At 31.1% G+C, this 14,325-nt stretch overlaps 1 protein-coding gene across 1 annotated transcript in view; it reads right to left on the minus strand.

The window, feature by feature from the left end:
* LOC140447701 (laminin subunit gamma-1-like) overlaps positions 1–14,325 on the minus strand; it is a 318,345-nt gene that overhangs the window by 5,390 nt on the left and 298,630 nt on the right. Inside the window, exons 12-13 of the mRNA XM_072540499.1 lie at positions 9,298–10,547; positions 6,025–6,395 (exon numbers count right to left, since the gene is read on the minus strand). Of these exons, the coding sequence (XP_072396600.1) occupies positions 6,025–6,395; positions 9,298–10,547 (1,621 nt within the window). The remainder of the gene's footprint in view (positions 1–6,024; positions 6,396–9,297; positions 10,548–14,325) is intronic.

Consider the following 14,325-nt stretch of genomic DNA (forward strand, 5'->3'; position numbering starts at 1 on the left):
CTTTGCTTTATTTCGTCATTACTTCTCTTTCTAATACTTGGCACTAATGTTTTATAAATCTGCGTTTTTGTCTTCATATTGAGGTGTTTATCCCACCATACTGAGTTCAGTTGTCAGATTGCTGTTCTTGTTTGTCCTAATCTTTGTGTAATTTCTTCCTCTGTTGTTGCCTCTTTTGTGATTATAAACCCCAGGTATTTGAATTTATCCTTTCCTTTGAGTGTTACGTTGTCATCAATCTGTAGATCTTCTATGTCTTCTTCACTTGTAGATAGGTACCTACTCTGTTTTCGCGAGGTTAATATCTAGGCCAGCCTTGGTATATTCTTCTTGTAGTTTCTTCATCATGTAGCTGAGGTCGTCTTGGTCTTGTGCAATCACTACTTGATCGTCTGCAAAACTTAACGCATATAGGTATTCGTTCCGTACCGCTATACCGGTATACTAATATGTACGGCGTTGAATATTTCACGGCTAGGAAACCATAAGGTAATTTTGCTCATGAAATAACAGTTCTTTATCGGAATATTTGCACAATTGGATTGGTTAGAGATTGAAGTATTTTGAATATCAACCGATTAAATATTAGCCCAGTGAAATAAGCTTTTTCATGTTACACTGATCCGGACAGGCAAACGAGAGTTGTTTTGAGTAACATGGACCTCCATTACAAAAACCTATATGTTTCATGCAGTCGAATTTTTGGACCTACTTAGTTATTAACAAATTAAGGTCAAAAGCGGTAAATTTTCGCTTTTGTTGTCTATCAGCAAATAGTAAAGCATTTAAAATAAATTTGAGAGAAAGAAACTATAAGTCGTATAAAAACCTTCAAAATGGCGTTTTTTAATGTTCATATCTTTGTTAATCATCATAATGTTAAGTCTTGTGGTGCTTAAAGTATGATCAAAATTTCAAATCGATCGGTCAAATAGTTTAACAATTATTTAATTTGTATATCTCAATTTTTTTGCCATAATATAAGTCAAAAAATTATGTAGTTATAATTATACGGGAAGCGTCTGAAAGAACAAGTTTTATTATATAAATATTATTAAAAAAAAATAAAGAAAAATAAGTAAGTAATTTTAAATATTGCAAAATAATTTTGCAAAAATATGTCCAGTTTTTGCTTATAAACAATTAGAATAATTTTTTAACCATTGCCCGCAAGAAAATTATTTTTTTTACAATTTTAAGAGAAAAATGTTGACTTAGGATAATTTGAGACGAAGTTAGCGCCTTTTTTTTAATTAATAGCAACTTTGTTGAGAACAACTAAGAGATCTTATTAGGGTCATCTGAGAGAACATGCTTTAAAATTTTAATTTTCAAAATTCGAAAAAGATTACATTTTAATGGAATCGTTCACAAAGCTTAAAAAATGGAGCCGGTAACTTTATCTCTGATTCTTGTTATAGATTTCGACGTAGATTACTAACATGAATTATTAAAATATTTAAATTGTTAGATGAACCATCTAATTTGCTTAAACAATTTTTTTCAAAAACAAAATTACTTTTTTTATTAATATGAGTTATTCTAAGCCCAAAGTTATTCTCGTGTTTTTTCGTAAAATACTTACTTAAACGTAAACTGCAAATAAGCAATAAAAAATGGCGAAAAAAGCAGATTTTAACGTTTTTCGAGGCCATTTTCAATAGGTTGGACATCGAATTTAAAAAACAAAAAATATGAGGTGGTGAAAGTTTACAAATTAGTTTCAAAATGCGCAAGTCGATTTTGATTTGATCTGGCATAAAATATCCATAAACAAATTGATATACCGTTGCATTTCGGGATATATAGACTTGGCCAACATCTAAACTTTAACGTTCAAAACACATTGTTTATTTTTTACCCACAAGCTGAATCTTATTTTAATCGAAAGAATATGATGCTACAACATTACAGTAAAAAGTTTACGCAACGTTTACAACGGTAAGCTGTTTATTTATAACAATTTTTCAACAAATAAAACATTTTATTTTTATTTGAACTATTTATTCTTTTGTTTATATTAAGCAGGTTCCCGTGGTAAACTTTGGGTAAACTTTTTACTGTAATATTTCACTTATTGCAGTATCGTATTCTTTCGCTTAAGTTTCAAACGTTAAAATTTAGATGTTCCTTAAGTCTACATACTCTAAAACGCAACGGTGTATCAATTTGTTTATGTTTATTTTAAACTGACTTTTCCAATATAAAATCTAAATTGAGCATTTTTGTATCATATATACAATTGTAATTCGCTTAAAGTGACCGTTTTACACAGAAATCTTAAGAATAACTTTTGTCTTGAAGTAACCCAAATTATTAAAAAAGTGCTTTTGAAGGAAAAAAGCAATTTTTTATAGTTTGTTTAAAACTTGTTATACATAAATAGGTTGCCATGGAACATTTTCGGCAAACTTTTCAGCATAGTATATTGGAATTATAATTATATCGATTAAAATAAGTTTCAGCATTTGAGTATAAAATCGAGTTTTTTTGACAAAAGCCACACGCCTAGCATATTTAGCCAGAAATAAAACCTAGTTTATTTAGGATTATTTAGATCAAGACCCAACATTTTGTGTAATATGACGATTGTAAGTTTATTTTTAAAAAAGATATAAACATTTATAAAAAACCGAATTTTATGACTAATTTTGCAACTTTCTAAGTAACAAAAAACCGCCATTTTAAAGGTTTTTATATTGTAGCATGCTAAATTTTTCTATTACTGGCCTGTATTTTCAATACTATGTCTAAAGAGATTATTAGTTTTTATCGCTTCGAATACATATGAGTGTTTAAAAGACCCTTGTTCTTAAAAGAACTTTTTATTAATAAATTATGTTTTTGCTATAATGTTCCATAAACGCATACGTTTTCTTTTAAACCACTCCATTCAAGTACTAATTATATATAATCCCTCTAAGCATTTTAAAGCGTATTATTTCTCATGGGAACAAATATTTCGAACCAAAGTACACATCCCTTTCCAAATATTAATTAGCTTAGGCCTAATTTATAATAAGCCAAAATCAGATTTTAGTTCTTAGTTGCCAGGTAATATTTGAATGTCAATATGCATTCAGACGTAGATATTTTTTGTTCAGTTGACATCTAGAAAAACTGACTATTTTGTGAGTCCCACTGGCAATTCTCTAGTTGCCGCTACTATTCACTTACAAGCTCCTTTCTGTCATGTCTATGCCAGCCACCCTTAGTAATAGTTGTGCCGAAGAGGTAAAGATATCGTATTTCACCATCTAGAGTACCATCTGTGTATCTCCAGGCTTATGACCCTATCACCACAGGCCAAAAAACTATTGGGAGTGAAGATTTTTTTATTGATGTTTTTTTTTCTGTTAGGGACAGTAAATTTTATCATTTTTTTTGTTGATAGTTTTCTTTTAGTTTTGGAAACGGAAACGGAAAACGGAACAATATTCGTTCAGATTGTAGTCAAATATTCATTTGATTTTCAATTTTTTTGTTGAGATTTAAAGTTTTGATATAAGTAATTTCTGTATTTAGTGTATTTAAATTATGAAAATGACTGCAATATGTTTTAAAGTATAAGATTTTTAATGACAGTATGTGTCATGTTTTTTACTAATGTTTTTATTAATAAAAATTTTTGAGTATGAATAAACAATGTCTATTGTTTATTTTTTTTTAATTCATGTATGTTGGAAATTTAATAAATATTTTTTTTGCGACGTATTATTTTATTTTTGCAAATGCGTCAATTTTTGCTAATAGATAAAAAAATTGAAAATTTACCGTTTTTTTAATTTGTTTATAATTAATTAACACTCTTAATTAATTAAGTCCCAAAAATCGACTGCAGGAAACATATAGGTTTATGTTTCCATATTACCTAATACAACTGTCGTTTATTTGGTCGGTTTAGTGTAGCAAACAGGGTACATTTTTTAACTTATTTTCATGGATTTATGTATATGTTCTGAATAAATGAATATATTATTTGGATGATGTAGTATGTTGATTTTCTTTAAAAAATTATTACAAACGTTCAATTTTTTGTCACTACACTGTGTACACTGTACACGTATTAAAAAGAAATTATGGGATTAAAAAAAAGACTGTGATAAGAACCGTACGTATGAAAAACCCCGTATAGCGATTGTATTTATTTACTTGTCGTTTGTTTTTACATTGTGGACCGCGTGGATCTTCCGCACATCCTCATTTGAACAGCGAATCAGCACATTTACCATATTGTCAATATATATCATATGAATCACACAAATTTTTCGGGCAGTTCTGAATGGAGGATTTCTAGACCTCAGACGCTGGTGCTTTTTTGTGATTTGTGGTATATCTTGATAAGTTGGTAATTGTATGTTGGCTACAATTTTATGGTACTATCTCACTAATACTGCTGTACGTCGTAGATCAGGTAGAAGAATTTTAGTCAAAGTAAGGAGTCATCTCACTGCCCGTTGATTTTATTGTTCCAGTGATTATTCTCGCTTGCCGGGCAGTTCTCAATTATTCTGTTGGCTGTCTTGTTTGGTTCAATTGTTGATTTGTTCAAGTGTTGTGCACTGCACACTTCGCCCTGTTTGCGAAACAGTCCCCATGCCTTCCGACTGGAACGAGAGAAATCAATATGTTGTACGGTAGACTTCCATTTATTAATTCGTGTTAAGTCCAGTGACTTTAGTAAGTTGTCTCTAATTTTGAGATCGTATTTTAAAAATTCGTCATACAGGTTTTGATTTTCCTTTGTCTAGCCTAAAATATAGTCCTTTCGGAAACTGCGAGTATATGTTTTTTAGCAATAGAGATAACCATTCCTAGAAAATGGTGATAATTCTACTCTAACTAGCTCTTTATTGTATTCGGTTCAGTTTGTTTTGATAAAATTTCAACAGAGTCTTGGCGTGGATTCAACGATGGGAATTTGTGTGCCTATTTCGATTATGACAGGTTGATGTTTACTGTGAGGAAATTTAGTTAGCACAGTTCGGGAACTTGGAAGTGGTTGCATCTGTTAGTTACTCGAAATCCAGCAAAGATCGGGATTGTAGTCTTTGCGCCATCTTCTGAAGAAGAAGTTCGTTTTATCGTTTAGACCATGAATAAGGTGGATATTGTTCTCTTCGGCGAGTTTGTCCCCACATTCATCATTGTTTTTATATCCCCATTTGTTATGGTGACTGTTAAACTTCCCAATGTAAACTGTAAGTTGGTTGTCCGGAGCTTTAATTACATTTATTGCCATTTAGTTACTGGTGGTTTGTAGATGTTTTTGATGAATATGGCATTCACTTCTGTAGAAATTATAGACACATTATTTTCACAGCACCAGTCCGTCATCTAGGCATTTTGTAAATGTTATGCAATAAATTGTAGTGACATAAACATTGCTATAAGTAGCCCCAATCGTGCTATATCCCGGAATTTTACCACTCCTAAGAAGTTCAGTTTCTGTTTCTTGAGTGGCTATGAGGTCAACGTAATTTTCGATTAGTAGTTTGGAAAGAAATTCACTAATAATTCCCTCTATGTTTATTTGGTTTGATTTGGTTATAACTATATAATTGACAATATAAAATAGGTACTTTATTACTTGGACATTTGGATATTTGTTGCGCGACCAAAGTTACTTATTCCTCTCATAAAAGATATATAAATATCTTTACTACATAATAGAGTACTGGTATAGGTAATTGACTATTGGATTTAGGATACCGTAGAAGACATAATTTTACTGCATTAATTATTAATACTACTATCTTACTATGAAGTAGTTGTTTTCAAAACCTAACTAACAGGATGGTAATAATATTCTCCATTTGTATATAATATGGCCAGGAGCCATATTATAATAAATGAATGGTATTCCTTTTGAACACTTAGTAGTCGAGAAGTCACTGTTTTTTATTAAAAACGATACACAATAGTTTATGCAGAATACAATTGGATATATCAATTAGATAAACTGGCATACAAAAAATTAGAATAATTATTATATTAGTACTATATAAATATAGCTATACTAACTTTCTCTTTTGCTTCGTGAATAAAGGAACCATTTGTTTTTGCATAACCCAAAAAGCCATTCAGTTTTTTATCTGTTTCTTCAACACGTTCTTTTAGAAGTTCTGCGTCTTCTGAGAGAAGTGTTGTATTTCGTAGCAACTGACCAGCCTCTTCCTTGATGCCTTCGGCGACACTAGATGCATTTTTAGCCAGTGTATCGGCTTGTGATGCTTTTTCGAGTGCGGAGTTTGCATTGTCGGTTGCTTCTTGTAGGGACTGCCTAGCCTCATTGGTTTTATTTAATGTGTCCTTAATAATAACTTCAATATCCTTAATGGTCTGAAGTGCTTCATCTGCTTCTTGTTTGCTTTTTTGAGTTTCAGAGGTGAAATCTAGAAATATAACAAGTACTAAATTTTTTTACTTAAAACTAAAAGGAAAAACGGACAGTCATTTTATTAAGATCTTTTAGCTGTTTATACGTGCATCGATGTAAATAATAGAATGCAAAAAAGGAAGTTGAATATGTTTAATTTTAGAAAAAAGTTATTCCAATTAATATTATAGTGATACCATAAAATTATTATAAATGTATAGTGATAGAAGTATACGAAAACAGTTACAATTTATGCAAAGCAGATAAATATCAGGTACAATTTTGGTTACAAAAAACATGAAGGAAAATATAGAAATAAAGATAGTTCTTATTATTCTGGAGAATGCATATCTTGAAATATTTTGAGATAAAACTGAGTGGGAAAGGAGTTCTCGATTGGCGTATGAAAAATGTGAAAGATATACGTGATGGAGTAACCATCTTTTTTTTTTTTTAAAATACATATCTAGAATAATCAATTGAAAATTGATATACTATCTAAAACAGAATATAAACTTTAAAGGGTGGAATGACTTTGAACTAGTTGTAGCTGTAGCTGTATGCAGAATCGGTAATATAGAAAGTGCGAATCTTTGACATAATTATATAGCGAAATACAATTATAGAATCCAGCTTAATATAACGATTAAGGCAAAATAACGATATTGCTGATATGGTAGATTGCATTTTAGCACGATTGGGGGGAATTTTACTTCAAGGAGACTATTGGCAAATGTCAATTCATATTAACAAATATAATTTTGCTATTGAAATATCTATGATAACAAAGAAGCAAGAGTAAGAAGTAAACTAAAAAACTGCAGACAACTTAATACGAAATAACAACAGAATGAATTGTTAAAAATTACAAGCCAACCTGGCAGAAGGGGTCCTGAAGGAACAATAATCTAATGATTAATCGACAAACGTAGTTTGCAAACAAGAAATTCTTCTAATAATTTAATTTTATCTGTCTAATTCATAATGACAATTCGAACATGGGTAAATTTATACATTTTAAAGCAGAAGATATAAAAATATTATTATTTTTTAAATCGTTACAATCTCAATCAAGCTAAATCCGTTGAATTTTGTGTAACTTAAAAGTAAACAAGTTGCAGTTACACACAACCAAACTTACATGGAATCACCACGTCTTTCAAGCCAATATTTATTTATTTTTTTTGAAAAAACTTGTTCTTGTTGCAAAGAATAAAAGTTTTTATTTGAAAAAACAACAAACCAATAAAACAATGAAATAACACAGTTTGATACAATATAGAATATTTTCTTTATTTGTAAATTGAATGAAAATAATTAAACTAACTTTTGTGTTCAAAAACGAAAATATGGCTTGGGTTAACAGATGTGCAAAGAGAAAATATTATTGGTCTTGTCAGCAAGTATTTCAGTGGGACATAGCTGCAGTGGTAGGCGTAATACAGGGCGTTGTGTTAAAAGCCTATGCTAGGTATTAGGAATTAGGAAGGCATCAGAATAGACCAAGACAAAATTTCCAAAAAGTAACAACGGCTCGTCGTGATTGTTTCATTGTTCAAGTAGCTACAAAGGACCCACCAACAATTTCTCACCAGTAGCTCCCAAGGCAACTTTTGGAAGCTACAGGTGTACTTAAATGTTTCAGTTTAAACGATAAGAAAAAGACTTCGTTTTCAACGACTATACAGCAGTAGACAGTTACGGGTTCTCGAGTTATGCAGGCAGCACAAGATTTGATCGTCTAAATTGGTCTTCAACACCAAAACTGGAACATTGGAAGTTGGCAAATGTGCTATTTTCAGACGAAACCAGGATTTGTGTAAAATCAGATAACCGACGAATTCGTGTATGTAAAGCGCAAGGAAGACAAGCAAGAACGGAAGACAGAGTTCACAAATATAAAGGAGGAAGTGTTATGTTCTGCGGAGGCAGTATGATCGGTGAAAGAACTTCTGTAATTTCCATCCAACCAACTAGCTCGCAAGTATGTTGATTTGATTCTAGAAGCTATAGTTAGGCTTTGGAGAGCTTCAATTGGAGAAAATTTAATGTAATAAATGATAATATACCTCTATATACCAGCAGAGGGACTACAGACTTCCTTGAAACAGAAGATATCACATTTCTGGAGTGGCCCGTTTTCTCACCCGTACTTAACACTATGTGGCATATGCTTAAAAAAAGAATTGAGCTCTCCAGGATAATCCACAAAACGCCGCACAGCTAGTAACATGCTGCTCTTGAAAAATAGAACAAACTTTCACAACAAAATGTTGACAATTTGTTTAGGAGCATACTTACGCGAATTGAAGATTACAAAAGGGCTGGGGTGGTAACACTGACTACTATATAAAATATAAATAAATAAAAACAATTTAAACATTATTCAGCTTACATTGAAATTTGTTGTGCTATTGACTTTAAAACAAATAGTTTTAATTTATAGATATTTCAAGAACTTATTATTTTCGTTATTTTTTAGGCATTGGTGATTAAATTGCTTGAAAGTAAATATTATTTGACTTCATATGTTGTTTTTTTTTAATTCGATTAAAATAATATGAAATATCAGATAATCATAAGTACAGAGAACAGTATAAGTTTGGTTGTGTGTATTTTTATGATGATGCAGTTTTAACTCATAATTCCAAATTAATCCCTATAGTTCAATGCATTTTTCGTGCATTAAGTTAAAAAATATAATTTTTTGTTGTACTCATTACGTAAAAAATTTATCATTTTAAGTATTAAATATAGTGTAGTTTTTAAAATTAATGGTTGTCCCATTAGGGATAAAACGGTAAAACTCAAAAATCAAATGGTTTAACAGCAATTGTCAAAAATATTGAAAATTCAAAAATACTTTTTAAAATTGAATTTGTTTGAATTGAAAAAGGATATCTCATATATGAATATACCTTTTAAATCATTGTAAATACTCTCGGTGTCATTTAACATCTTTTTCCATCTGTCAATAGAATTATCGGTTTTTTCCTTAGTAGCATGAATGTCATTAAGTAGTTCATCAGTATCAAACTGCTGTTCATAAGCTGTTTCTAAAAGCGACCTTCCGACCGAGTTTTTCTCTTCTACTTTTCTTCGAAGATCCTGACTATCTGTGAATAATGCATCAGCATCATTTGTTAGTTTAAATGCTTGATCGCGGAGATTTTCAGATTTTAATTTTAATTCGGGAATATCGATTTTAGGTACTTCCAAATTTTTGACTTCATTGAGTAAAGTTAGAGCGTTATTCTTTGCTGTGACTGACTTATTAGCTACTTCTGCAGTCCACTCTTTCGTTCGGTTTAGTTTATTCTCAATATCTACAATTTCGTGTTTTAGTTTCCTGGCTTTATCACCAACATCCGATTGATCAATAGTTGCATTTTTAGCTACTATATAAGCTTCGATTGATTTATTCTTAGCTGTTGATGCTGTGTCAGCTATTTGATTTGCTTTTTCATCTAGCTTATCAGCCAGTTCACGAGTATCTTGAGCAATTTGAGTCATTTTTTCAGATTGTTGACCGGCTCTCTTTGAGCTTTCTATTGCATGATCTAAGGCCTCTTTAGCCTGGGTATCAAACGCTATTTTTGTTTCAGATAGCCTCATCTCAGCTTCTGCGAGGTTTAGTTCAATATGGTCGATATTTAACGAAGTTATGCTGCTCCTATCTTGAATGAGAAACATATTTTCGTCTATTTCAGACAAAGTTCGGTCAATTTCCTTTTCCCGTTGTCTTATATCATGCACTTGTTGGATTGCACTGTGATCGCCAGTAACATTTTTAACTTTATTGTAGAAATCACTAATATTTACTCGAATTTTATCCAATTCTTTTGGAAACTCATCATCGGCGATTACTGTTGGTCTTCTTTCAATTTCATCAAGTATGTCACTCAACCTATCCAATTTGGTTTCATGATTTCTGTAGGCTTCTTGAACTAGAGTGTAACAATCTGGACAATCAACACAGCCTTTTTTTCTGTCATATTTATTTTCTTTACATCTATCGCAACGTCGGCCCTCAACATTATCGAGACATTGACATTGACCGGATGGGTCACACTGAAGATCCTTGGAACCAATTGAGTCACATTCGCAATCTTTACAACCATCAACAGAAAAACCATATTTTCTTGCTTCACAATGATCACATCTCGATCTAAAACAGATAATAGTTATCACCAAAATACACCAAAATAACTACAGGTTTCAATTTTAAATCTGCTTTTTACTCTGTACAAATAGAAATGATAATAATATTCTGAAGCTATTTTCTTGTGGCATTTTAAATTAATTTATATTTAAATGGGAATAAGCCACAATTAAAGGTTAAAATACGTTTATTGACGTTTCAATTTCCACTTCGGAAATCGTTCTCAAAATACAAACATTAGTTATGTTTGTATTTTGAGAACGATTTCCGAAGTGGAAATTGAAACGTCAATAAACGTATTTTAACCTTTAATTGTGGCTTATTCCATTTAAATATAAATGATAATAATATGCCAAACAAAATTGAAAATACCAATCATTCATATTATTAGATTAGGTATAATAATTAATTAATGAAATAATAAAAGAAATCTGGGAATTAAATCAAAGAAACAAATCAAAAGTGAAGAGTGAAACATTATCCAAACCAATAATTACATAATCTTTAGGTAGTTGAAATTCATTAATAAAATTACTGAAGCTGAAAAAATCTTTTACAAAAAAGTTATTATCGGTCTCATATGCATCACTTAAAATTTTGTGTACAATGTTGCGATCAATTTTCACTAGGTAAGTCGATAGTAGATACAATAGGTCTTATTGTTAACTGTGGCTTGTGAATTTTTGGCAATGCATAAAATCGGCAGGCCACAGATTTATAATTACGTAATGTAGTTGTAGTTTGTTTATTTATTGATTTGCTCTTGTCTAAATCAGTTATTAACTTATTTGCTTTTTGCTGCAGTGAACAAGTGATGTCGGTATTGTGATTTATTAATGTATCTGTTTTGGTCTTGATAACAGTGACGTTTCCCTTGTCGCTATTAAGAATATAGATTTGATAATAAGGAAGTTATTTAATAATGCCTTTTTCAATATGATATTCTATAAAATAACATTTAAGGTCCAGTTTTTTACCCAGGCTATGTTATATTAATTCATCTACATAAAAAACAAGGTAAGTATGTTGAAATTACTTTTGTAAAACAAGTCAGTCAATATTAGACCTTTTGCAACACTCGGAATAAACTTTAATAGTAATTTACGTAACAAGTTCCGAAAGTGATATTTTACGAGAAGAGTAGGAAGTTTCCAAGGAGAGGCGTAGGCGAGTTCTGAAATCCTGCGAGTCTCGTAAGATTACTTTTGGATCGTGTTACGTACAATATTTTTTCTGCAGCCGTTTTGTATGTTAAAAAGAATATTTGGATAAACTCTACTTATGAACTTTTATGAAACACTTTAAAAGTTACTGTTGTGAATTCAACATTAGAAAAATCTACTTATGGATATTAATAACACAATTATAACAATTATTTACATTAATATTGTTAGGAATATTAACAGAAGTGGCAGTATTGAAATTAGTGTTAGACGTGTCAGTACTTTTACTATTTTTTGAGATGTTAACTTGGTTGCGGCCATTTTCAATCTGTGAAACTATGTGAATTTTATTTCTTAAAGAATTTTCTACGTATCCCTCTGCTACATTAGTTGATTGCCATCCTCCGTGTCTTTTCAAGTTAGTTATAGTACCACCACTATCAGCCAGTAAAGTGGCTGAGCTCCTTCGTAGACAGTGCCCGGTGTATTCTTTGGGATGCGGTAATTTAAGAAATTCAGCAATAGTGCAGGCGATTTTTCCAAAAGTGTAAATACCAATAGGTTGTATAGTACGCCTTCCATTTTTGTAATATACAAATAATCTACGATGTTTGCTTGACGTAATGACAAATCTTTTCTGTATAAAGAAATGTTATTTTCTCCAAAAGCCACAAAGGTTCTTTCCACGTTCGTTTTAGAATTAGGAATTTTAATCACTAACATGGTTATCTTATCTTCTATATTATCATCTAAACTCATTTTGCAAAGCTCCTCACGACTACAAGCACCTGCCAAACGAAGTATTAATGCAAACTAAAATTTACAAAAATAATAATAAAAAAAAGAGAAATTAGATTATATAACCTTTGTCATTAAGTAGATCTTATCTTCAGCTTCTGATAAAAATTTATCTATTTCTTCTTTATTCAATACTTTCGATTTTTTTGGTTAGTAGCCGATGGAATTTCTTTTAAGGAAAACAGTAACTTTTGGATAGCGGCTTATATCTATATTATTTTTAATGTCAAGTGTGGACTTAAGCATCGAGTAATTGCTCCAAAGACTTGATGGCTTCAAGATATTAGATTTTTCAATTAGATATGTAAGAATGAGTTCTTCATTTATAGTATGTACATTTTTATCATTGCTCCATTTTTGAAAGAAATCGTAGACCAATTCATACCTCTTCCTTGACTTTACCGGCAATAATTCATAAATAACGGCTTTAGTAGTTTTCCCTTATCTCATCTGTACTGTGTAAAATGGTACTTTCGATTTAATAAATCATACCGAAAGTTTTATTTCTGGGACGGCTGTAGAAAAATGATGTTTTTGACTGATTATTTGACTTCTTGTCACATTATGTTTTATTATATGTTTGAATTTTTGTATTTTACGATTATGTATTATATTGTTTTTCATTTTAACATGGCTTGCAAACTATTCTAATCTCAACATTCAGGAAATACTTTTTACAAATAGAATGTCATAAAACTAATTACAGTAAACAGTTTCGAATGCTCGACTTTTAATAAAAGAGTCTATATGTGTTTTAATCACTAGGCCTTTTGACCGCAACCTCACGAATCTTTGGAAGTTTTAATTTATTATATATACGAGTATATATATATATATATATATATATATATATATATATATATATATATATATATATATATATATATACAGTATACTCCCTCTGTAACGAACACGGTTATTACGAGGTTTCGCTTATAACGAGGGACACTAGATGTCCCGTGAAATTTCTATTGAACTATAACCCTCTATAGGGAGGCAAATTTGATTATAACGGGAGAAAATAAGATTGAAAAACCTGTTTTTTTTACGTTTTTGGCCTAGCCGTGGCTCTAAATAATTACCGTTTTTAACTGCCGCCTGCAATAAACTTCTTCTGTTTAATCTACCGACCGATATTGTGTTGTCGGAAATTTACAATTTATGATTCACAAGTGTTAGTGTAGGGGTTTGAACATTCGCATCTAATACGTAAAGAGGCTTAAAAACATGACAAATGAAACAAATTTCACCAGAATTTCATTTCACAGTTGTTTTTGTCGTAGATGTTTATCGTTTGTTTCCTGATTGTGCTTTCGCATCTTGAAAGTTGCGTTGCAGATTATATAGTCCCATATATTACACACTATGACTCCTAAAAGAAAAGCATTTAGTTTAGGAGAAAAAATTAACATCCTTAAAGATGTTGAGAACGGTAAGAAGAAAGCAGAAGTTTGTCGTAAAAGAGGAATTTCAAGTTCCACTCTATCTACCATGCTCAAAAATAAACACAAGATTTTCGAAGCAGGTTGGTCTTTTTCCGGTAAATCAAAAAACTACGTACCGCAACTAATAAAGAACTCGATACTGCAATGATCAAATGGTTTACCGTAAACAGGACTGCGAATGTTCCAATAAGTGGACCACTGCTTCCAGAAAAAGGGACACAGTTTTCGCAGGCGCTAGGTGGTGATGAAAATTTTAAAGCATCGGTGGGTGGATTAGCCGTTTTAAGGCCAGACACGAAATTACATGTGGAAAAATTTGCGGTGAAGCGAAGAGTGTTTCCAAAGAAGTCTCCGACAACTGGTTGAAATCATGGCCTA

The sequence above is a fragment of the Diabrotica undecimpunctata genome, chromosome 8, assembly GCF_040954645.1.
Source record: "Diabrotica undecimpunctata isolate CICGRU chromosome 8, icDiaUnde3, whole genome shotgun sequence".
NCBI lineage: Eukaryota > Metazoa > Arthropoda > Insecta > Coleoptera > Chrysomelidae > Diabrotica > Diabrotica undecimpunctata.